Consider the following 26,703-nt stretch of genomic DNA (forward strand, 5'->3'; position numbering starts at 1 on the left):
TCCATGAAGTGGGAGGTCCTGCCATTTTGGTGGTTAAGTGTGTATTATGCCAAGTTCATGAGGAACTTTTTGGAAAAGATGGAACCACTGCAGAGACTCCTAAAAATGAGGATACAATTCCATTGGCATCCAGAGCAAAAAAGGTTGTTTCTGAAAGTTGAAGAAAGCATCATGACAAACCTTGCTCTAACTCACTTTGATACTTCAAAACCGCCTATGCTCTCCGTGGATTCCTGCTCAAAAGAGCTGGGTGCAGGTCGTACCAAAAGAATTTCCAGGCCCGAATTTACAATTGTACTCATATCCTGGACTCTCACTGTGCCAGAAAAGAACCATTCTGGTATTGAGTGCATATGCAAGTGCAATGAGGCACTTTTGCCAATTAATTTAGGGGATGAATTTCATACATGTCAATGACCACAAATACCTCATTCACAGCTTAAGGTTGAGGGGGCCACCAAAGCCTTGTCGTGTTTAGCACGCATTACATCTCGCCATACTGAATTTAGGTACCTCATCAGGCACCGACCGGGCTGGGTGCACAAATCTGGTGGCAGATTGTCTATTGAAACTTTCCCTGTCCTATTCTGATAACAACTCTGTTGAACCTGACTCATGAGTGCCCTATGACTGCAGCTTAGTGGGAGAAGCAATAATCAAAGAAGAGTAGCTCAAGAGGATGGTGGCTGCCCATCATTGGACTGATCGGGTATATGCAAAAATGTGTGCAGTGGGCTCACACAGAATCCACGTAAAATATCATGTGAGCATCATATACTGCATGCCATATCCAAGGGTCTTTCTAGCTACAGTGTACCCCTTAGGGTTTTTAGAGTTGGGCAATCCTCAATCACAACCGCCGTCAACATGGTGTGTTAGTCAGATTGCCTGCTGCAATGTCCCACATGGGGCTGCTTTCCAAGGCATTCAGTACCTCTGGTGTGCAGGAGAGCAATTGTCCAATATCAAGACCGTCCAGGTACAGTAATAGATCCCACCAGGGAGTACAACTAAGCAAGCATAGTCATACCTTCCCAAGGAAGGGGTGTGTGGTATATTCCCACATTCCCTGTCCCCTTGTCCCACATATTAACCCCATTATCCCACATCCATTTCACTTGTTCCACGTGTTGTGGAAAACACAGAACTCATCACCTCACGTAGCTCCAGAGTGAGAGCACCCTGGGGGAAACATGTCAGGTAGAACAGTTGGTGGATGCTGGAGGGTGGATAGGAGTGCTGCTCTTTGTAACTCAATGCCAGGAAAGTTGAGGTTCACACATGTATTTATACAACAGTTTAGAATTTCGCCTTTAGGTGAGTCAAAGGAAATATCAATCTGGGCCATCCTACTGTGTATGGTATTGAGGTAGTCTGAAATGGGTCTGTTGGTAGAAGTGGGATTGGGGAATTTAAATAGCAGTTGTGTGTCGCCGGTATGGTTTTGAAAGCAGTTGTTGTGTCAAGTATGGCTGTTACGGGGACCATGTAAGTGTTAAACAACCATCTGGCATGTGATTATGGTCCACTAGAAATACAGAACTGTGCTTCACCATCAGCACAAGGTCATACCAATGCAAGATAAGACATTTACAAATGGCACATAACAGTGAAAGCAACGGAAAGCCTAAAACTGTTAAGAAACCCTGCGTTTGCTACGTGGGATCTGAAAGTCAGGCAAGAGTTTGAAATGACCCCTCTCTGACTTGAGCACACATCAACAAATGTCATCGTTTTTTTCCCCACAGGTATTATAACGAAAACACTCATAGAATGTTTTATTTTTTAATTTCAGGGGGTTCCCCCATCAAAACCCCTTCCCTTTTAATTTTGTATCTATTCCCGAACACCCACAAACCATATATATATTTTTCTAATCCCCATAAACATGTCGTTGAGTTTTATCGTTATACAAACAGCTGCAAAAAAACCTTTGAAATTTCATCCCGTGATGAAAGGTCGTTGTACCTAAAAAACAATGCCCTTATATGACTTGCTAACATGCAGGTTGCTCCCTTGTTACAACACGCATGTCGATTTTGCACAGATGAGTTACACAACTATTCGGACAGTTTTCCAAGTGCACAGTGTGACATTTTAAAAAACAGAGGATTGAGGGCCAGGCCACTCGAAAAGAAAAGTTGATAAGGTTAACAAGCCAACGTATCCAGATCGCCTGGAGATATCACCCAATTACTATGGCCTGTGCATATCCCTCCCATATACATTGCGGATGAGTGATTTTCAGAACAGATCTAGAGAAACATTATGCAGACATCCTCGGTCCCGAAACTGTTTCATGACGGGGGAAGTTGCTTGCACATCTCGCTGTACCCTCATAGTAGAATTCATAATGCAAAAAGACACAGGTACAGTTGTGTTATCCATCGAAGCATAATTTATTATTATCACCCTTCTACACTCTAGTTCGATAAGTCTCTGTGTATCTAGCAGCGGCATTGTACTAGCAGAAAACATTTAAAAAAGGGATCCGATTGTCCAACTACATTTACAGACTAAAAATGAAGTCACTGTTTACAATAACCATGCACATCTTTGTAGTGGTTTTCAGGTACTACCATGTCTGCTGTGGTATGTTGCAACGGCCATAGCTGTGTGCCATGACATGAGCTACTTCCTCAGTACATTTACCAGCGTCACAAAAACGAGCCTTTCTGCAATCAGTGACGTGTGCCAGTGTTATCCAACCAGCAGTCAGTGTCAGCTAGAAAAAAAGATGGCGTCTTTCTCTGCTTCGCAGTCTATATGCTTCATATTGTATCCAACACATTTTTGAAGACATGTAAGCAGCGATTCACACTTTTTTTTCAGAGCTATATCAGACTCATGACTGGAAAAGTCAAACTTTATACATAAAACAATTACGCGAGATTCAGAGTAGTCAAAACGCCTGGGGGTGTATGCCACATTACCTGGGTGCAACGCACGCGCCGATTGGGTGCATTTGGCACACACTCACATTGAATGCACATGTGCTTGCGTGGCCTCCCTGTAAGAGTGTGATGCAGGGTCAGGGACGGTGTCACATGACCGCGCACTGCATGCCACCCATTTAATGTGCAACGCCTAATTAAACTGCATAGTTAAAATGGGCCTGGTGTGGGGTACGCGGTAAAGAGAGGCACGCGAGCATCATACACTTACATATGTATCTACCGAAAAGGATACACTAAACCCCGTAGACCTGAAGGATGGAAATGACCAAGCCAGATTTAAAGTCCAGCTATACGGTATATTACATGTGTCATAGAGCAGACACGTGGACGATTGCTTTTGAGAATCAGCCTTTGCAGTCACATGACATTGATTGATGAGGATAAAGCTGTAGTTTTATATCAACTTGATGGACTCACTTACTCTAGCAAACATTCTGACTCACTGTATTCACTCACATATTACGGCCCTCTTTTTAAACCTAAAGGACCGTAAAAAATTCCCAGGTAAGTAGAAAAATACAAAATATCATTCAAACTGAAGCAAATACATAGGTAGAAATGACATATTGAGCTAAAAGACTCTTACATTGTAAAGGTGTGCATACAATAAAACACGTCAACTTTGATTTGTCTATGTCTACATTTCCCATAGTGCAATTTATTGTCATGCATGTTAATCACTACTTGTGTATGTGTGTTTATGTCTTGACTTGAGGAGTTTGATGCTTTCTTGTGCTGTGTTCTTTAATTGCCTTCTCAGGGTCTTCAATGCAAAAAGCTTCGATTCCATTGTTCTTTTTATAAACATGGATTTGTTTTTGCAAATAATGTCTTCCATCTGTTTACACATATTTGCATTTGTGTTTATTTATTGGGGAAACAACTATTGGGGAAACTGTTAGTAAGCAGTTCTGAGTCAAGTATCTTAAAAATAGGGCGAGCAAGGAGGGGTGCAGGCCCAGGGATGATCGTGGGAAAACTATGCAGACACCGGTATCATAACATCAAACTGGTTATGAAGAGATTATAATGTAGAGTCGGGAAAGGAGCAGGAAGATCCGAGAGGAGGATAAAGTGGGATTAGGGGAAAGGAGAAACTTCCAAGCTTGGGAGATGGAGTTGTATGAAAGTAAATACGTGGCTGCTAGGAGCGTTCTTTACGTATAGAGGAAGGGAGTAACAGTGAAGCAGGGCGAGGATGGAGAAGGAGGGACACGGTGCACAAGAGGAGAGAGGACAGAGATTAAGGAGTGAAGAAGGGCAGGGGGTGGGTGTGGGGGAGTGTAGTGAGAGAAGAGCAAGTCTGTGGATTTATATGTTATGTTTACATGTGATTCTACTGAAGTAAAATTCAGAGTGGTCATTTTTATTGAGGTTAAAAATATCAAAAAAAATACCAAATCTTTTTATTTTTCAATTGGGGGATCCCCCATCCCTCCCGTTTTCCCATTCTTTCACCCCATCCCCACCCATTTAACCTCTTACCCCACTACCATATACATATACCAGTGGGTAAGATTATAGAGGGTTCTAGTAGCAACGTTGAGAATCTTGTTGAGCGTAGTGAAGGAGCAGAGAGGCAGGCCAAGGAGGAGACTGGTAGAGGTGTCGAGGGGGTGAAGTTTCAAGAATAGAATGAGGGTTTTAGTGGAGTTGTAAGTAAGGAAGTGGTGGAATCTCCCGGTGCTAAGAATGTCAATCCCAGCTGCAGTGCTTTGAGATTGGTGATTGAGGTCCATGTCAACAAGGAGTCCAAGGTTTTGAGTCCTGGGGGAGGGAGGGAGTACATCAGGTGGAAACGAGATGAGTGAGGAGGGAAAGAGAGGCAGGCAGGCAGATTACTTCAGTCTTAGAGGAGTTCAGCATAAAAAAGCAAAGAGTCATCCAGTGGTGAATAGCATATCGACTATCAGATATACAGGCAGAGAGGTCAGTAGTAGACATAGCGATCGAGATGATGATTTGGATATCATCCACCAATAGGCGGTAGAAGAACCCAGAGAAGGAGATGAGTTGTGTAAGGGTGGATTTGTAAAGGGTGAGTAATAGGTGGCCAAGAATAGAGCCTTGATGGATGCCAAAGGCTGTGTGTTTGGGTCAGCATTGTCTGTGCTTCACAAGATAGAGACTGTTCAATGTCAAAGGGAAGCTGCATCCATTTAAGAGGGATACCTTCCTCCAGGGTACAAAGAGAAGAGCAGTGGTCTATCATTTCAAAGGTGGTAGAGAGGTTGAGTATGATTAGGTTGAAAGACATGTTGGAGTTTTGAGCAGCAGTTAGAATGTTAGAAAATGGGGTGACGGGCTGATTCAGTGAACATACAAAAACAGATTGGGGAGGGTGCCTGAGATTCTTAGAGCCCAGATGGATTTAGATCCTGTTCAAGAGAAGATGTTTAGGGACTTTAGAGTCAATAGGGAGGAGGGATACTGGTCGATATTTGGCAGAAATGTCAGGGTCAACTGATGGCTTTTTAAGGACATAAAATGAGAGTAGCCACCTTGAAGCAGGATTGAAAGAAGCCAGGGAAAAGAGTGAAGTTGAATGAAGAGGAAGGTGAGATGGGAACAGGAGGGACATGCAAGCTCCTTCACTATCTGGTGGGCGAATGGGTCAGCAGTGGTGCAACAGAAGTTGGCAGTCCTGAGGATGGCGCAAGTGAAGAGGAGAGGTTACGAGGAATACACATAAGGAGGAGACATTGTATTGTTTGCATAGAAGCTACAATTATTGCTACTTAGGTTTAAATAATGCATTGAATTGCATGCAATGTGAGGCCAAGCACAAACTCCTGGGATTATTAAGCCTTGAACGGATTTATCACTGAAACCTCCACTGCTGTATATTCTGTGCCTGCGTTCCATGCTGATGTAGAAACAGTTACAATAAGACTTGAATTACTAAAAGGCTCAATTGATCCAGCAAAATGCCTTCAGGTGGTGCCGGCTCAGAAGACTTGAGTGCATGTTTGTGTTTATATGGTTCGATGCAGATATGGTCAGCGATACATATATGCACATTATTTCACTTTTGGCAAACCAAAGGCACATTTGTGAGTTCACATCACTGAGAGGTCATTTCACTCGGTGATCCAAGTAGGAAAAATCCAAAATGTAATGAGACGGCCTCACTGGCTGTCAGTTTTTCTGGTTGTGATTGGCTCACTAGGTTCATGCAGAACACATGAAGGTTCAAATCAATTAAAGCATTACATTTAGAAAGGACTATAGTACCCTTCTGCTCTGATATGTGTTGATTTGTACAATTATAACTAAAAGTCCAAAGAACACAAACACTGGAAGCATTTCCAACATGAAAGGAGGGACCGAAACTTCCAGAAAATATCCAGCAATAGCTAGATACCCCTGATTCTTGAGACCATGGAGCAGAGCGCTACAAAAGCGTTTCCAGAAGCAACATTCAGAGGAGATCTTGACTGCTGTCCTCGATGAGAAGGGGCCGCAACGTAAACACTTTCCGAGGGAAAAGGACACGAGATCAATTCAAGATTGGCACCAGAGTCAACAAAGAAAATGATATACTTTCGCAAATTTGATAAATGGAGATTCACAGCAAAATGTTGCGACACGTGACGTGATCAATTAAATACCTTGCTAATCAATGCTGATGTAATGCTAGAGGCTAAACCAATCTAAACATGTGTTTTATCTCTTTCATCCTTGGCAGAGAGTTCCCATTTAGCATAACAATGAAGACAGTGAACTAGATGTAGCCCTGCAATTGTATATAATGTAATTTGTCGTTGGCACAAAACTGCTATAGGTGACAGTTGATCGCTAACAATGATGTGTTGGCACATCGCTTCTTCTTGTGACCCAGGAAGTCTTCTACGGTGTTGGCTTTTCCTTTCCTTTTATGAAATATATGTGTTCTGCTTCCTTGCGAGCCAAGCCATTCGTCAATTCTTCTTCGCTCAGGACAGCACATAGCGAGCTTGCTCCGAGTCCCCACGCAATGGTCCTGCTACACATCCAGATGCTTCTTGAGATTGTGCGGCAAAGTTTATGAACACCTGCAAGACAGAAGGCAGAGCGAATCATGAGATGCACTAGCCCAGAACGGTGTGAAATATTTAATTTGTCACAGAGCGGAAGGTTTTCTCATAAGGAAGTTGTCATTTGGCCAGGGGGATAACAATATCTTTGTTCTGTGATCTGCAAAAATCCAATTAACATCTGTTATGAGCTTGTAATTGGCGCTCTTGAAAATATCTCTCGACGCCCTGTGCGCTGTTTGTGTTGGAGGTGTGTTGCTGAATACAAAGTATATCCCGGTCTAGTCTGTAGGATAATCCAATAACCATAATTACACCTGTGTTTCTGTCTGAAAATGTGCATAGCACACAAACGCAAGAAAGGATGCCCTCAGGTCACGATGTGCACGTGTGCTGTTTCTCACGGCGAATCTTTGTTTGCCATATTCCTGTGTGTGGTAAATTATCTCTTTCTAATACCTTTGCAATACACATTCGTGATGCAATAGACTAAATAAGAATTATAAGGCGAGTTTACATCATACAAATGATTCAATCTTTCCAAAATGAGCTCTGTATTGTGGGATGCAGATACGAAGTACTTTTTTATTAGGTTCAATTTAACAATAGCTATTATTATTTAAATATTTGGTCTTAAGTGTGCATGGCCTTTTTCAATTGTAAATGTTTCTTGCATCTGTTATACGTTCAGCAATAATGACATAATTTTGGTCACGTTTTGTGTGTGAAATCAGGGACTGGTCTACTTTTTTTCAGGTATGTTTTGCTCTTCCATTTTTGGTTCTGTTAAAACACCAATGTCAGATCCGGCCACAAGTCTGACTAAATGAATTATCAATTGCAAGAAGGAGATGCCGGAAAGATGAACATACAGACACCAGGGGAGAAGTTATTCTCTTGTGCCTAATGAGGGGTTCAAACATTGGAGAGCAACTAAAGAAATACTCGACCAAAAATGATAAAACGGTTTCTGAAGCTCAAATATTGCAAGCCCACATACCTGTCTCGTGTGACCAATTCATTAACCTGCCTAATGGCATGTATACATGTACATTCATCTGACTTTTTGATATACAGGTGTGTCCCAAATAATGCATTTGAAACTGTGCCAGCAATTCAGTTTATTGTTTAATAAACCCATTAAAAATATGTAGTGATAATATGTAACATGCTGCTGGAATAAATGTGTGCAAATGTTTCTACGGCTGCAGCATATTATTACTGGCGCATACGAGGCCCCTTTTGGAAAAACACGTGTTTCTATCCAGGTGGTATGCTGGCACATTTATGTGTGAGGCCCCGCCCATTTGGATAGATTCCCATACAAATGTGTGCCCATCTATATTTGCCCTGGTTCCCCTCTCATAGGCACACTCCGAAAAATGTATATAGTCATTAACTTGCAAGGATAATGCATTTACAATATCCAGCAATGTGGATGATCTCATAATAGGCACAAGTGACATGTATGTGGGCAAAGGTGGGCAGACATTCAGAGGAAGAATAGAGAGGCTTTATAAGAAAGCAAGCTGCAAAGAAACAGACAAGCGAGTTGATGAATACTTCAATGGCCATATTATCGGCTGGAAAACCCTTAAGGAGACTATAGTGGATGGGAATTTTAAAATGCCGAGAGACTGAAGGACTGGTGAATTAAAAGCATTTCAAACATTAAAGGATGTCTTAGTCGTTGCCCTCTTTAGCACACTTACATCTCCTCAAGTATCCTGCTAAATCGTGGCCACACAGACAAACAACTCTCATAAAACAGAAGCATGCCACTGTTATTCAAAATTGCCATCCGCATGTTGAGTGCCAGATAGAGCCCCAAGGTGCAGGCAGGAGCTCTGCATCATGACCATAGAGGTTGCCGTTTTGCATTGCTTTGTATTAACTCCATAGGGGGTTTAACCTTTGATATTTTTGTTTTAAATTTTGAAAACATATTGTTTTTGTGTTGCACCTAGACATTTTTCTACCTATGTCTCGTGCTGGTCAATTTCAACAGTGTACGTGTGTGCTTTCTTTTAATTAACTTGTATTGAACTCTTATGCATTGTGCAGATGACCACTGTCTGGTCTGTGTATCTGAATTGGGGTGACCAAAGGGGCTTGGTACCTCTCCATCCTAGAGAATGATGGGTGCAGGGCTCGTGGGGAGGGTTTCTTAGTCATCATCACTGGACTTCCATCCCAGTCACAGGGTGCCTGATAAATCACCCACCCTTAAGTAAGGGCTGAAACCTTGGAGGGGGACTTTTAGGGAGTTTAACTAACTGCAGAGGCATACTCTTGGGAATTGCAGACCATCTAGGAGAAGAGAAACGATGCCCCCAAAAAACAGTATTTTTTATTCCACTCAATCAGGAGACTCTAGAGCTATTGCCCTTTGAGGTAAGAGGGACCAAGCTAAGACATACCTGCTAATAACAATAAGCCAACCATCAATGGCACAAGGAATCCCATCCCATACAGCTAAGAACCAATAGACCAAGGGAGTCCCCCTTGGAGGCAGAGTCATGGCATAGCCACCAGAGAGCAGACCAACCAAGAGTATTAGTTAGCCAGCCCCAAGTCTCATTTCAAAATCTGGAAGCTGCCCTCAGGGTTGGGACCCGCCAGCCAACAGGTTGCCCAAAATGACACAACCGAGATTCCTTAAGACACAGAGAGTATGCTCAGATTGTACTATGGGAGGAGGGAGCCTTGGAGATGAGGGACAGGAAGGTTATAGAGATCTTCATAGAGGAGTGCACCATTGAAGGATGGGGAGGAGACTGTAAGGAGTTGCTCCAAAAGTGAAGAACTGACTGAAGCCAGAAGAGGACAGAGGAAGCCTGGGTAGAGTGGTTTAAGGAAACTGATGAGAGCAGAAAGGTTTGTTGACTTGGTGTACGGCATGCAAAAGCTAGGCAAACCAGAGAGGGGAAGAGTAGTTGTCCATCTTAAACTCCTCCTGACCATACCCTGGTCCAAATGAGGTCTGTGGGAGGTACCATGCTATCTGCGAAACTAACTCTTGTTGCATAGAGTTTTAAGAACCTCATAGAAGACTATGTAGAGGAGCAGGTGGACATATTTTCCATAGCTCCCACCCCTGACCGCTGTCATACTGGAACAGCAGGAGAAGGGTTATATGTGGGCCCCATGTGTTATGCCTATACCGCATTGAGTGTATGAGAGAAGATATGCACTCAGTCATGCCAAATGTACCCTTGCACTGAAAGTGTGGAAGGATGCTGTATGGAAGAATGTCAACACGCACCATTGAATAACATGGAGCGGTGAGTGAAATCTGATGTGGGCAATGTGACGTCATAAAGATGATATACAAACCCATGCTGAAATGACATGAAGATACCTAAGAGTGATGATGCAACTGAAGTGAGAAGAGAAACATGCACGAAACTATAAAGTAATCACAAATGCAAAAGAAGATGAAGACTCCCTCGCTTACCCACCAGTACTCAAATAACAGATTTCTCATTACAGAGAATCACAAACACAGTCGGGGACATCTGAATCTGCTCTTGCTTGATAAAGCCTCATTGAGAGAAAGCACATCAAAAAGAGGTGGGGAAATTGTAGTTCATCCAAGCGAGCACCTTTTACAATGATTGATCACAGGCTAGAGTCAGATGCCAATTATTAATTGCTCAAGCAACCCACCGGTGTATAAAAGGGTCTGGGAAGAACAAAGGAGCGTGAGAGTTAGGATTTGGAGGTAGGAAAAGCTTGGCAATGCATCAGAATGCAGTCATTTCATTAGCAAAGGGTTAGGGAGGAGCAGCAGAGGAATAGCAGAGGATAAGTTTGTAGGGGAAGAGGAAACCATGAAGAGCAAGAGGAGAGAAGGTGACAGAGGAGGAGATGAAGGGAAGTTTAAAGGGGAGGAGACCACTAAGAGAGAGGAGAGAAGGTGGCAGAACTGGATGATCAGAACAATTTGGAGGGAAGGGGGAGACCAGCAAAAGATAGAGACGGAGAGGCGATGATAAAGAAAGAGGACATCAACAGTTTAGGAAGAGGAGAAATTAGCACTAGAGAGGGGAGGAAGGAAAGTGGCATACGGAAGGCAGTGCAGAATGAAGGAGAAGGAGAAAAAAGTTAGGAGGCAGAAGGAGAGAGGACAAGAAGAAAAATAGGAAATTACTGCTGAAAGTTGCAGTTGCAGAGCAAAAGGAGGGAAACTGAAAGACAGATACGGTGGGGGAATGGTCACCTAAGAGCCGAAAGTCAATATCCCAGGATGAAAGGTGAATGATAAGATAAAAGGAGGCTGGTCTAGCCTCATGCCAGTAATGAGTCTCCTGACTTGACAGGAAGTCCTGCCCAAGGAAGTCTCTGGCTGCCAGGGGGGTAAATCCAAACAACTCCATGGATCCTGCATAGGATCTCACAGTGTCTGTCACCTGTACCACATTCAGGGGACCCAAGGTACCAGGCGTGGATGTGTTCACATCTTCTAAAGTTGACATGCAACATTCTGACATCTTCAATAGGCAAGACATCTACTGTTTAGCTACACCCAATAAAGAAGTGAATTGATGTCGCTGGCAGAGGTCTTGGAATCAGGGTCAATAGGCTGCATCCGCTGTACAAAGCACAACTACATATTTTCTGCAGTGAAACATTTCATATTCCGTTAGCCATGTACATTGTCACCCAGTCCCAAACAAGTATGTATGGGCCAGTCAGACCATGGCATGAAGTCTGGTGAGTTACCTGCCATCATCCAATTTTCAAAGTATATTAAAGGCACATCTAGTGCATCCAAAATAGGACCTTATGACATCCTCTTGCACTGGCCCATTCTTCCACTTCCTCGACAGCCAGCGATAGCAGAGACAAGGCTGGGGACTGCAAGGGGATTCCCAGGGATAGAACTTTCAATCCCAGTTGATCCCTATCTTGAGTTCCCTTTTTAGTATGATCTCCGTGAGCACCTCCAGCACTTCAAAGTGGCACTCGAAAAACTCCCTTTTTCAGCTCGCATATTACCTGCTGCACAAAGTACAAAAGCAGTGTCTGGCATTTAAGACACTCCGTCCCCTCCACACCCTTAAAACTGAACAGTCAATCTATTTATATCAAATATTGAAGTTTACTTGCATAATATTGTAGTTCACAAACAAAACAGTATTTATTACAAACACATATCACTGTATATGCTCAGTTTACAGTTTCACAACTATGTTTTTGTAAAACAGTTTAACTCCCACAACAAACTGAAACGTTCTTGGTTGTGAAGTATTCAAAACTCAATGCGTTTCGGGGGTAAACCCCTTCTTCAGGAACAAATAATTCTGAAATAATATTTAAAAAAAAAACATTCAGAGTTGTGCTGTACCACAAATCGCAACATGTACATTAGTCAGTATCAGCTCCCCATCCCCTTACTGCCCCCCTCCCTCCAGCACCATCTGAAACATTGTCAGGCCTAGTACGATAGTCGGTTGTTTTGCTCTGCCCTCCCTTTCTGTACCTCTCTCCCTCACCTTTTGTTTTTCTCTGGCTCTACCAGAAATGTCGTCAGGCCCAGTACGATAGTCGCCTGTCTGTTTCCACTACCTTCCCACTCTCCCCCTCCCTTCCTTCCTTATCTATGTCTTAGCTCTTGCACTATCTGAAATGTCATCAGGCCGAGTACGATAGTTAATTTCACATCCTTACTGTTCATGGCCTGTACGAATGTCATTGTATTTTCGCTTGTTCCCTCCCTTGCCTTGAAGCGCTTTGAAACATTGTGTATAGGCGCTATATAAATAAACTATCATATCATATATCATATTACATGCTGCTGAAATATAAAGCATGACCAGCAAAGTAAGGTCTCCATCATCTGCAGTTTGTAGGATACTGTCCCACACAGATTTCAGACCAGTCTCTGTACTATGAAGTGGCCAAAAACTGGACTAACAAGTTTCCAACACTGACAACCTTTCCACATGCTCCTGGAGCTGTAGTGTAACTACTTTCTCCAGAATTTGACCAACCACGCTAGGCCGGCAACTAAGGGGTAGTTCTGTAAATCCTTTGGGGTCCAGGAATGTTTTCTTTTGTAATGGAGAAACCATAGACATTTTTAGATCAGTTGGAACTAGACCTTGGTCAAGTGACAGATTGGCAAAGGTGGTCAGAAACTGAGCCAGCTCTGTTGCATTTGAATGAACCAAAATAGAAGGAAATACGTTGCACGAATAGTTTGTAGGATTCATTTTTTGTAAAAGTGATGTAATGAGATGAGAATTAACTGAGCTAAAATTAAATGGTGAGTCTCCCATAAAAGATTCATACTCAAAAGGTTCAGTCTGGGGCAAGGCTTGGTGAACCTTATCCTGAATAGATTACATTTTATTCAGGAAAAATTGATTATGTTTGTTAGCTTGAGTCGTCATAGTTGTAGTACACATTATGGTACTTGAAGGATTTAAAAAAATGCAAATGGTAGCAGACAATTCTTGAGGACTGTTCTTTGAGACTGAACTGTTACTGTTATGAACCAACGAATTTGGCCCTTCTGGACTTCATGGTCCATGATGCACCGCAGCATGAGCTCAGTGACTCCTTCAAGATGGCCGACGGTCCAGAAACGCTGCGCTCTAGCCTTTGCGCGCAACACTCTGCTGCCTAGAAAACAGGCACGCCCCTGCGGCTCGGCGCGTCTCAACGCAACTGCTTGGAGTTGCTAGACGTATGTTTCGAGTCCGTTAACTGTACTATCTCCAGTTCTTATTCTTTTTTCTCCCTTCCTGGAACCCCCCATCCAGATTCATACCTGACCCGTTCGTCGTATCCCACATCCCAGACCCTGTCTTGCGCTTGTGCCGAGGTGTCTCAAACAGCCTCTGAGCATAGGACACTTGCTCCTTCTCCTTCTTTATTTGTGGCTAACATTCCTGGATACTGAACGCTATCCGGCTTAGGCAGCAAGCTACCGACGCTGGAACCCGAAGACTCACACTCCAACCTGTACAAGTCTCGGACAGTGATGAAGAAGGAAGTCGCATCTAAAGAAGACCACAAGCAAGGAAAAACAGGTGAGAAAGGGAGAAGCATGTGACAGATTTAGACGCCTATAACCTGGTACAGAAGCAGACATGGAAGCTGCAGTTCAAGACCTCATGAGAGGTATGCAAGAATTAACCACAGAGGTCCAAAACCTCAAGGCCGAAAATGCAGCTTTAAAACAGCTTGTCCTGTCCCGGGATTCCCCCGTCAAAGAAAGCGCCCTGGTAGGGGGTGTAGTGGACAAATATGATGGATCTTCCAAGTCCCTGCGTTCCTTCCTTGATTCCTGCCTAGTGCACTTCACTTTCAAACCCTACTATTTTTCCACGCTACGAGCAAAGGTCGGATTCATGATATCTCACCTCACGGGCAATGCCTTAACATGGGCGACTCCCTTAGTCAATTCGGGAGACCCACCCTTGGATAATTATGGTGGGTTTGTGGAAGCCCTTAAGGCCATGTTTGATCGACCAGGACTTGTCTAGAGGGCACAAGAAAGACTTCTTGAATTCCAGCAAGGGAATCAGGATATGCTCACTTACGTGACTCGCTTCAAGTAGCTAGCTAAAGAAGCCGATTGGTCTCAAGAAGCCAGTTTCGCTCTATTCCGAGGGGTTTGAATGATGAGGCAAAGGACAAGCTAGCCAGAGTAGCCCGTCCGAGTTCCTTCCAGGCCCTCATGGACCTTTCCCTGCAGATAGACTTCAGGATCCAGGAGAGAAAGGCAGAGAAAAGAAAGGCTAAGACAACATCCCCAAGAACAACCACAGAATACCCTTGTTCCAAGGAAACACCCGCTCCACTTGTCTCAGATTCAGAAGCTGTGCAATTGGGTGCCTTCCATGGACCAATTTCTCCGCAAGAAAGGATCTGTAGGAACAATACCGGACTTTGCATGTACTGTGCCCTCCGATAAACATCTTGTGAGAGAATGCCCTATAGCACCACCCCAGTGTTCGGGGAACGCCAGCTCCCGATCCTAAGCGGAGCACAGCTTCGGGAGAAAGATGCTTGCTCCACATCCATTCCTTCCTTGAATACTCCATGACAGAACACCTTAGTGATTCTCCAGACATTCTTGACATCTACTGAGAAAGAATCTTTTCCCATCCTAGCTCTAGTGGACTGCAGTGCCATGGGTATTTTCATAGACCGCGACTGGGCTGTCACTCATAACATCCCTCGAGAGCCCAAAGAGGTAATACAACTCGTTGAAGGAATTGACGGCAGACCGTTGTCTTCAGGACCCATTACTCACCAAACCAAAGAATTACTACTCTCAATAAACAACCACCAAGAAAGGCTCCGATTTGACATCATAAAGGCTGCTCATTACACCATGATTCTAGGCATGCCCTGGCTTCAGAAGCACAATCCTTACATCAACTGGGCAGCCGGATCCCTATTTCTAGGTTCTGAATTTTGTATGTCCCACTGCTTGTCTCAGGACACATTGCAAAACCTTCCAGTGAACTCCCAGAACCACAAGCAATCATCCTTAAGTGTGTCCAACATTATCCAAGTACCCGGGATCTATCAAACGTACTCACATGTGTTTTCAACAGCCATTGCTCAAGCTCTTCCACCACACAGACCTGAGGATTGCGCCATTGACACAGATGCCTCAGCAGTGATTCCATTTGGGAGAATGTTCATATTATCCGAACCCGTAAAAAGGGCTCTACGAGAATACCTGGATACCAACCTGGCAAATGGGACCATCCGGCCTTCAAAATCTCCAGCTGGTGCTTCCCTATTCTTTGTTCCAAAGAAAGACACTAAAGAACTTTGGCCCTGTTTGGATTATCGTGGTCTCAACCAATGTACTCTCAAAGACCGCTATCCGCTACCACTCATTTCTGACATCCTGGAGGCAATTTGTGGTGCTGTCATATTCACTAAACTCGACCTTAGGGGTGCTTACCATCTCATTCTAATAAAGGAAGGTGATGAATGGAAGACGGCCTTCAGAACTCTTTTGTCCACTTTGAATATCTAGTAATGCCCTTCAGTCTCGCCAACGCCCCAGTGGTCTTTCAACAATTCATGGATAGAGTTTTCTCTGTTATGCTGTTCCTTTTTGTCATCGTGTACCTGGATGATATACTGATTTACTCCAAGGACCCCCAGATTCATCAAGAACATGTAAAAGTAGTCTTACAACGTTTACGTGAACACAAACTCTTGGCCAAACCCGAAAAAAATGTCTCTTTCATGCCCAAACCGTTCATTATCTTGGATTTGTGCTCAGCCCCAAAGGAATAGGAATGGATTCGGCCAAGATCGACTCCATACTTTCTTGGCCAGCACCCACCACTGTGAAACAGATTCGCTCCTTCCTGGGACTTGCACATTTCTACAGAAAATTAATTTCCACATTTTCTGACATAGTACATCCCATAGTGGCACTCCTAAAGAAGTATACACCATTTAAATGGTCTACTGCTCCAGAGAAGGCCTTTCAACAACTGAAACAAAAATTTACTGAAGGTCCAATCCTGGCTCAACCCATCATAGATCGGCCCTTTTTGGTCGAAACAGACGCTTCTGACTATGCCATTGGGGCGGTCTTAAAGTGCAGGATAGGTAGGCGATAGGATGTTCCATCTTGTCTTCGAATTCTTGTTTTGACTCCCAGTGAAAGCCATTATTCCGTCCTGGAGAAGGAGTTATTGGCCATCCGACAAGCCTTCACCGACTGGCGCCATCTACTCTTGGGTGCTAAACATCCAGTGCAAGTGCGAACAGATCATCGAAACGTGCAAGTCCTACAGTCCCTGGAATGCAGAAACAGTCACCAAGCCCATTGGGCCTTTTTTTTTTGCTCAGTACCAATTCCAAATTCATCACTTTCCTGGAACTAATAACATTGTTGCAGATGCCTTATCTAGGTGACTTGACTACGAGCCTGTCAAAGCCTGGGCCTTTCCGAAGATGATCCCTAATACTGTGTTTGTGGCACAAGCAATTTCCCTCCTGGAAGACATCCGTGCAAGAACACCTTCTTCCGATCTCTGGAAGGAATACACCAAGAACAATCAATGGAACTTAATAACAGAAGATGGTTATCTCTTCAAGGACAAATGGCTGGCCATACCCACATAAAGGCTGAGAGACAAAATCATGAATCGCTGCCATGACACCTTCCATTCGGTGCATCGAGGCATCACTACCACTCTCCATCTCATACAGAGACAATTCTGGTGGCCGAAAATGATTGCTGACATAAGAACCTACATCCAATCTTGTGCAGTGTGCAATCAGAACAAACATGACAACAGAAAACCTGCCGGTCTCCTACATCAACCTGCATTACCAACACGCCCTTGGGAAATCATCGCCACAGACTTTATCGTGGAATTACCCCCATCCAGGGGATATACAACCATAATGTTTACCATTGATTTGTTTACCCATATGGCTCACTTCACAACGTTGTTCAAACTGCCACCCTCGCTTGAATTGGCTGGAATAATTATAAAGCACATATTTAAGCTCCATGGATTACCTTCCAAGATCATCTCTGACAGAGGACCTCAGTTTATATCCCAGTTCTGCAAATAACTATGCCAAATATTAGGCATCCAGCGTGCGTTATCTTTGGGATATCATCCTCAGACTAATGGGGTCACAGAGCGAGTAAATCAGACCCTAGAACAGTACCTCTGCTGTTTTTCAACCAAGGTCCAGGATGATTGGTCGCTTTTCATTCCCGTAGCTGAATTCACTTTAAATTCCGATCATTCGCCCATCAAGACAAGTCCATTCTTTGCAGTCAAGGATTTCATCCTTTGATTCTAACATCTGTTCTACCACATCCTACCCCGGTCCCTGCAGTTGATTCCTGTATTGAAACACTGGTAAACACACCAGTGTTAGAGACGCAAAGGAACACCTTGAAAAGGCCAGGACAGAAGTCAAACGATATGCAGATACCAAGCGGAGACCTAGCCCTTTTTATGCAGTCGGGGATAAGGTTTGGCCATCCTCAAAACTTCTTCGACACCTGTGGCCTAATAAACTGGCTCCCAAGTATTATGGACCTTTCTCCATTATGGAAATCATTAACCCAGCGGCCTTTCAGCCCCAGCTTCCGGAATCCTGGAAGAGAATACATCCGGTCTTCTACACTTCCTTATTGAAACCATATGTACAGTCCACCAGAACTACTCCTAGACCTAACCCTGTGCTCATCAACGACCAGATTAAGTTTGAGGTTTCCAGGATATGTGATTCCAGATACAGACGGGGTCAGCTCCAATATTTGGTGGAATGGAAGGGATACCTCCCCCAGCGAGCGCACTTGGGAACCACTCTCAAACATGAATGCCCCCCATCTAATACAAAGATTTAATCGAGTCCACCCGGGCAAACCCGGTGGTTCTGGGTTCAGGAGGAGGCATACTGTCATGAACCACCAAATTCGGCCCTTCTGGACTTCGTGGTCCATGATGCACTGCGGCATGAGCTCAGTGACTCCTCCAAGATGGGCGACGGTCCAGAAACGCTGCACTCTAGCCTTTGCGCGCAACTCTCTGCTTCCTAGAAAACAGGCACGCCCCTGCAGCTCTGTGCATCTCATCGCAACTGCTTGGAGTTGCTAGACATATGTTTCGAGTCCGTTAACCGTGCTATCTCCAGTTCTTATCTTTTTTCTCCCTTCCTGGAACCCCCCTCCAGATTCTTACCTGACCCGCTAGCCATATCCCACATCCCGGACCCCGTCTTGCGCTCGTGCCGAGGTGTCTCGAACATCCTCTGAGCATAGGACACTTGCTCCTCCTCCTTCCTGGATTTGTGGCTAACATTCCTGGATACTGAACGCTATCCGGCTTAGGCAGCCGGCTACCAACGCTGGAACCCGAAGACTCGCGCTCCAACCTGTACAAGTCTAAGACAGTGAGGAAGAAGGAAGTCGCATCCAAGAAGACCACAAGCAAGGAAAAACAGGTGGGAAAGAGAGAAGCTTGTGACAGTTATTCTTCAAAAACTTAGCTTTGGCCTCAAATATGGCTTCTTATAGACTTTTAATGCTGATTTAGCATACTCTAAAGTGGTTACATTTCTGGATTTTCTCCAGGCTCTTTCTTTTTGTGGGGAATTGATGCTTCAGGTTTTATACCTTAGTGACTATATCAAAATAATCATTGCTTTTGGATTATTTTCCAATATTTGATAACACCATGGCTAGATCATCCCCTGAGATCATAGCAACATCTTTTTTTACTGCAACTCTGTAACACTTCCTTGTGTTGGAGTGATGTATAAGGCTCCCAGATGGTATGTACAGAAGAATATCTGACAAAGTGGTCAGATCAGAAAATAGCCACCGTATAGTACATAGTAATTCCAGAGCCATGTAATAATATCAGGTCAAGACAATGTCCAGGATTATGGGATGGAGTTATGATCAAAGGCTGCAGATCATGACTATTCCAAATTTCCCTGAATTTGTAAGAGTTAGGGGAAGTGAGTACATCTATCCAGATGTTTACATTTCTGATAATCGAAAAATAATAGGTACATCCAAGGGCAATTGTGACTAAAAATGGTTTCAGATTGTCGAGGAAAGGTCCTTGTAAGGCCTCAGGGTCTATAGCATTAAATCATTTTAAAGACGACGTCAAGAGTGAGTACAAGATGAACGAGTCCAATTTGAAAGGCCTCAACCCAATTAAGAGGCAAAGTAAGGAGGGTCTTATGGTTCAAATGAATGGTTGTGGTTGGTGAGTGCTTTCTTGTTGAATAAATTAAACATTAATTTGATGTCACTGAACTCCAGGGGGAATAGCAAATACACTGGAAGTAAGGAGGGTCTAGAATACAGCCTGGCAGGTGACATTTTAATGATACAAGAAAGTTGGTTGACAGAATGTGTAAGCATTGATGGATATACAATTACTGAAAATATGCTTTGTACCAACAATGTCCAGAAATTCTGGAAAGTCAAAGCATATAAAGGCCAAGGTAAGGAAAAGAAAATTGTGACTCCTCGTGGTGTAACTATATTGATAATATCTTAATAGAAAGAATGTAAAAGAAACAGCATTAGTAAGTGGGCCTTGTATCTGGCTCCTAATGTTTCTGCAGATATTTTGAAATGTTATATATCATGTTTGAAGAATCAGCGGTCACCTGGTGCAGATGGGCTAGCTAATGGGCTAGCTAATGTTATATCCAAGAAACTATAGACTATTGGCATTGACAGACGTGATGAGTAAAAACTAATTTGATTCTGAATGAATTACATGGATGGGTCTCTAAAAAAAAGGTATTTTGAAAGGCTTCCAGACTGGTTTCAGGAAAAGTGTAGCCACTTCCCATAATATTCTTACTTTAAACATGCTGAAACGTAATACTGCACAATGGGGTGCCCACCCATCATATGCACTATATGTTGACTTGCCAATGGCTTTCGATTATATCAAAAGGATGTCATTATGGAAGAAACAGATCGATTAGAAGCTCCCGCTGGTATGTTCTATATGATTATGGGATTATACAATCAGACACCAGTCCAAATAAGATTGGATGGTGAAGGTACACTTTCAAGGGAGATACCTACCACTTTAAGTTTGAAGTAGGGATGTGTGTTTGTGCCCATGCGTTTTAATCTGTTCATCACTTACCTTTCACAAGTATTAATTGGCATTAATAATTACCCTCCGAAATTGGGACAGAAACATATTCAGTGGATGGCTTAGGTGGTGATGTTATCATATTTGATCACATCGCCATGGGGATGGTGTCACAACTCAGAGATTGTTTTCTGGTCGTTGCAGATAATACCTCCCCACTCTTCTGGGGAAGTTCCTTTCACTCAAGGAACCTGAAATCTTTATGGTGATGTGCCAAAGACTTCCCTCCCAAGAGCTCAGCCTACAGGGATCAATACACCTGGCAGGCCGGGGGCTTGAGTGAAAAGGCCGGAGCAGAATCGTCAGAGCTAGAGGGACAAAGAACAAAACAGTTGTTCAGGAAATGCAGCCAAGTAGTGCTGGAGAACAAACAGTCCCCGCCCACAATTACCCACTCTTACCTGCTCCGTAGGAACAATATACCAGTAACCTACTAGCATCGAAATGCAGAAACAAAGAGGATGTCTGGTGAAGGGAAGGTGTGCCAGTATCCTAGGAACACCACGGTGAAAGCAGCAGAGCGTACCAAAAAGTGTTCAAAGCAATCCAGAGTTAATGCAGCAGAGCGTCCCAAAAAGTGTTCAAAGCAATCCGGAGTTTAAACAGCAGAGCGTCCCAAAAAGGTTCAAAGCAATCCAAAGCGTAAACAGCAAAGCGTCCCAAAAGTGTTCAAAGTAACAGGAGTGGACAAGGAAAAGAAATGAAATGATCAGGGAAGCGGGCGTTCACCTCACGCTATTTCCCTTACGGAAATGTTCGGGTTATCAGGTCACCAAAACTTAAGGATTCAGAAATGGGAGGTCAATAATGAGCAAGCCGGGTTCATATAATCCAAGGGGAACAATCGAGGGAGGCAGGCGTCGGGCGGCAGACAAAGACAAGGCAGAGACAACAACTTGATTCGAGCGCCGGGTAGTCAAGGATTCAAACAGGAGTCCGGGAACAGAAGCTCGTAACTAACAACAGTTTAGGAGCACCCGATCTCCGGATATACGGGAGTTAAATGCAGTTCACAAACGAATGAAAACACAGCAACGTCATGCGTGTATGTCACGTGGCTATAATAGCAAGAGTTGTGGGAGTTGTAGTTTCAAAGGGTTTTAGTGCCGGATAGCGCTCAGACAATCGCCAAGGCAGTTTCCAATTTAGCCGAGACGTGACAGTACCCCTCCACAAAGAGCGCCTTCTCCTGTGCCTTCGCAAGCGTTGAGACCAAAAGGCACGCAACAAACGGGGTGCGTTCAAATTAGAGGCCGGTTCCCAGGACCTGTCCTCTGGACCATACCCCTTCCAATCAATCAGGTAAGACCGAACCCCACGACATAGGCGAGTGTCCATGATTGCACGCACCTCATACTCGTCCTCTCCATGGACGTTAACTGGGGTAGGGACAGCAGGTAACCGCGTGCCAGGTACAAAAGGGCGAAGCAAGGAGACATGGAATACCGGGTGCACCCGCCAATGAGATGGAATATCTAGACAAACAGTGACAGGGTTAAGGTACCGTAGAATCGTATAAGGACCCAGGTAACATGGCAACAGTTTCCTTTTACCCTTAATGGCCAGATGTTTTGTAGAGAGCCATACACGGTCACCACAAGAATACGAAGGAGCTGGTGCGCGTCGCTTGTCAGCCTGCATTTTGGTACGACGTTGCGCAGCTTGTAAATGGGTTAACACTGATTTACGAATGGCAAGCAAGGAATCCTTCACGGCATTAGCTGCGGGAAACTGCTTTAAAGAAGGCAAGACAGGCGGCAGAGTCCTTGGGTGCAGACCATATAAAGCATAAAATGGAGAGCAGCCAATTGATGTGTATAGAATTGTTATAGGCACATTCTGCTGCACCTAGTAGCGAGAACCAGTTAGATTGATGTTGCAGACACAGACAACGAAGAAACTGTTCCATAGTGCCATTGGTAAGTTCAGTCTGGCCATCCGTCTGAGGATGGTAGGCCGAGGACAAGCGGGCATCGATACCCAAGGAGGAAGTGAGGGAGCGCCAAAAGCGCGAGGTAAATTGAGACCTTCGGTCAGAAATCAGAACGGTAGGAAGTCCAAAAAAACTTACCACATGGTCAAAAAACAAACTCGCTAAAATAGAAGCAGTAGGTATTCCCGAGCACGGTATAAATCGTGCCATCATGGTAAAAACATCCACAACCACAAGAATGGTGGACATGCCCCCGATACAAGGGAGTTCCACCACAAAATCAAGGGTGACCGTATGCCACAGATACGGGGGTAATGGCATGCTCATTAGAAGACCTACGGGTTTGCCCGGTTGTCTTTTGCACTGTGTACATACGGCACACTTGGAGACATATTGTTCGGTGTCCTTCTTCATACCAGGCCACCAGCACCATCGGTGGAGAAGATCATAGGTTTTGGCCCGGCCAGGGTGAGCTGCCAACGGGAGATCATGGGACCATTCGAGAGCTTTTCGCCGAGTTTGATTATCAGGCAGGTATAGTAGACCCTTAACATATGGAAGACCGGTGATGAGTTCGGCGTCCATCTCCTTAAGAATAGGAGCATGGTCCTTAGCCCATCTCCTTAACCCATCTATGATGGACGGAGAAACCGAACAAACACACACTACAGTCCCTGAGGGTAATACTGGGGTTGACTGCTTCGTAGTTTCCATATCTGTACCAATACGAGATAACGCGTCTGCCTTTCCATGTAATGGACCGGGGCGATATATCACCGTGAAATCAAACATGGTAAAAAACGAATGCCACCGTATTTGCCTAGCATTGGTGCATTTCACATGGGACAATGCTTGAAGATTCCGATGGTCCGTATACACAGTAATGAGGTGCCTAGCACCTAATAGATGGTGCCTCCACTCTTTAAACGCCACCTTAATCGCCAGTAATTCCCTCTCCATGATCGTATAAATACGTTCGGCTGACGTAAGTTTCCGAGAATGGAAAGCCACCGGATGTAGTCAATGGGCAGCTGGACAAATCTGCGACAGGATGGCCCCCACTGCAATTGCAGAGGCATCGGCTTCCACGATAAATGGAAGGGATGGATTAGGGTGCTGCAAGACGGGAGAGGTGGTAAAAGCCTCCTTCAATTTCTGAAATGCGGACTGCGCTTGATCATTCCAAAGGAAAGGGACATTCGGACTGGTCAACCGAGTTAGTGGCGCAACTATTTCGGAAAAGGAAGCAATGAAACATCTGTAGAAGTTAGAAAAACCCAAGAATGATTGAAGGGCTTTTACTGAAGTCGGGACAGGCCAATCCAGTACTGCCTGGACCTTGGAGGTGCACATAAGCACTCCCTTTTGAGAAATTTGAAACCCCAGGAACTCCACAGACGATGCATGGAACACACACTTCTCCAGTTTTGCAAAGAGGGAGTGCTCTCTTAGAAGGAGTAGGACGGAGCGTACATGTTGTATGTGTTGAGACAAGGATTCTGAATATATCAGGATGTCGTCCAAATATATTACGACGTAACAATCCAACAAGTCCCTGAAAACATCGTTCACAAAGTGTTGGAACGTCGCTGGGGCATTGCAAAGCCCAAAGGGCATTACACAATATTCATAAAGCCCGAATTTCGTCTTGAATGCAGTTTTCCATTCATCCCCCTTACGTATCCTCACCAAGTTGTATGCTCCCCGTAAGTCCAACTTGGTGAAGATAGTAGAGGAAGTCATTTTATCAAGGAGCTCCGTAATAAGCGGCAGTGGATATTGGTTTTTGATTGTGACATTATTGAGGGCACGATAATCCACACAGGGGCGTAAATCCCCTTCCTTCTTAGGTACGAAGAATATCGGGGAGGCCGCTGGTGAATGGGACGGACGTATATGTGTCCCAAGCGCAAAGCATTGTCCACATAGTCTCGCAGGTGTTCTTCTTCCTTCTGAGTGAGTAGATACGGCCGTGTGGAATGACTGCCCCAGGTATGAGATCAATGGGGCAGTCATAATCTCTGTGTGGGGGCAGTTTTTCTGACAAGCCTTTATCGAACACATCTGAGAACTCTGGGTATTCCAATGGAAGTACAGGGACCGGGATAGAGGATAAGGCACTGATGGAAGGAACACTAGTCACCAGGGCCAGGCAGGGAGAAAAGGCTGCTACCTCATGAGACCCAAGGCATTTCTTTATGCAAAAAGAGGAAGAGAACCGCACGGTTTGTTCAACCCAATCAATTACAGGATTATGCGTTTGCAGCCAAGAAAGACCCAGAATCATATAGAATTGGGGGGCCGTAATAAGGTCAAAGGTGATGGATTCTGAATGACCTTGTAAGGTGGACATTTGTAGTGAAGCCGTTTGCTCCGTAACTTGTCCGGATACCAAACGGGAACCGTCTACAGCATGTATGTCCTCAGGTCGTATTTTGGGAATTATGGGTAGTCCCTAATATTCGGCCAACCTAGAATCCATATAATTCCCACTAGCCCCTGAGTCTATCATTACAGGGTTGGAAAAAGATTTGATGCCAGGGGCCTTGAAGCACATAGTAAGATAAACATGTGAAGACGGAAAACACTCATCCGAGCCCGGGTATATTTAACTCATCCTAAAGGCCCGGTTTACGGACGAGTACTGGCGTTTCCCGCCGGTTTGGCGGGTCTTTTAGGACACAAACGAATATAATGACCTGACTGGCCACAATAGAAACATAGGTTATTCAGTACCCGTTTCTCTCGTTCGGCTTTGGATAATGGACCCCTGATGGCCCCAATTTGCATGGGCTCGGCTTCGCTTTGAGAAACAGGAGTAGTGCCATCTGGTCGGGAAGAGGTACGACTATCAGGATACCGACGTTCGCCCCGTCTTTGCCGAATCCGAGCATCGACTTGAAGAACCAGGTCGAGCAACTCAGGAAAACCAGGTGGAAGGGCGGGCACCACTGATAGGGCATCTTTTAGGTCATCCGACAAACCTTTATAGAAAACAGCCGCTTTCTTCTGTTCTGACCACGTGGTCTCAGCCGCCAACTGGTTGAAACGAGCCAGGTAGGTCAAGAGATCCGTCTTGCCTTGACTAATAGCCAAGAATTCCAAATCCGAAGTTTGTGCTTTGTATCGCATATCAAAAACGCTGTTCATGGCTTGGATTCACCTATCGAAGTCATATAGAGCCGGATCATTAGCTTCCAGCAAAGGATTAGCCCATGCTGCGGCAGTGCCACCTAGATGGGAGAGAACGAAGGCCGCCTTAGTGGTAGCGTCTGGAAACGCCAAGGGACGACAAAGAAAGTGAAGGAGACATTGGTTCACGAAAGTCCGATACGCCTTGGGATCCCCCAAAAAGCGTTCGGGTGGGGCCAAAGGACAGGGCCCAGGAAGGACAACCGGAGCTGGAGCTGGGGGGGGGTACAGGAGGAGGTGTTGCTGCAGCGGCATCACTGAATTCCTCATCATGGGGTAATGGCTGCACGAAGCTCTGTAATACATCCATGCGTTAATGTAAGGTCACATGGGCGGATGCCATATCGGTACGCAAGGCAGAAAAAGCCTGCATGAAAGCTGCCATTGGGTCTAATGCAGCCTCCATAACCAATAGGCGTTTTGTAAGGCTCCTAAATCTGTCACAACTCAGAGATTGTTTTCTGGTCGTTGCAGATAATACCTCCCCACTCTTCTGGGGAAGTTCCTTTCACTCAAGGAATCTGAAATCTTTATGGTGATGTGCCAAAGACTTCCCTCCCAAGAGCTCAGCCTACAGGGATCAATACACCTGGCAGGCCGGGGGCTGGAGTGAAAAGGCCGGAGCAGAATCGTCAGAGCTAGAGGGACAAAGAACAAAACAGTTGTTCAGGAAATGCAGCCAAGTAGTGCCGGAGAACAAACAGCCAACACCGCCCACAATTACCCACTCTTACCTGCTCCGTAGGAACAATATACCAGTAACCTACTAGTATCGAAATGCAGAAACAAGGAGGATGTCTGGTGAAGGGAAGGTGTGCCAGTATCCTAGGAACACCACGGTGAAAGCAGCAGAGCGACCCAAAAAGTGTTCAAAGCAATCCAGAGTTAATGCAGCAGAGCGACCCAAAAAGCGTTCAAAGCAATCCGGAGTTTAAACAGCAGAGCGTCCCAAAAAG

At 44.7% G+C, this 26,703-nt stretch overlaps 1 protein-coding gene across 1 annotated transcript in view; it reads right to left on the reverse strand.

Annotated features, from left to right (window-relative positions):
* Positions 1–2,375: 2,375 nt before the first annotated feature.
* Positions 2,376–26,703, reverse strand: part of ABCA13 (ATP binding cassette subfamily A member 13) — a 2,251,223-nt gene continuing 2,226,895 nt past the window's right edge. The window contains exon 48 of the mRNA XM_069613428.1: positions 2,376–6,991. Within this exon, the coding sequence (XP_069469529.1) occupies positions 6,893–6,991 (99 nt within the window). The 3' untranslated portion in view covers positions 2,376–6,892. The remainder of the gene's footprint in view (positions 6,992–26,703) is intronic.

This window comes from Ambystoma mexicanum, chromosome 5p, assembly GCF_040938575.1.
Source record: "Ambystoma mexicanum isolate Mex_15411 chromosome 5p, UKY_AmexF1_1, whole genome shotgun sequence".
NCBI classification, from domain to species: Eukaryota; Metazoa; Chordata; class Amphibia; order Caudata; family Ambystomatidae; genus Ambystoma; species Ambystoma mexicanum.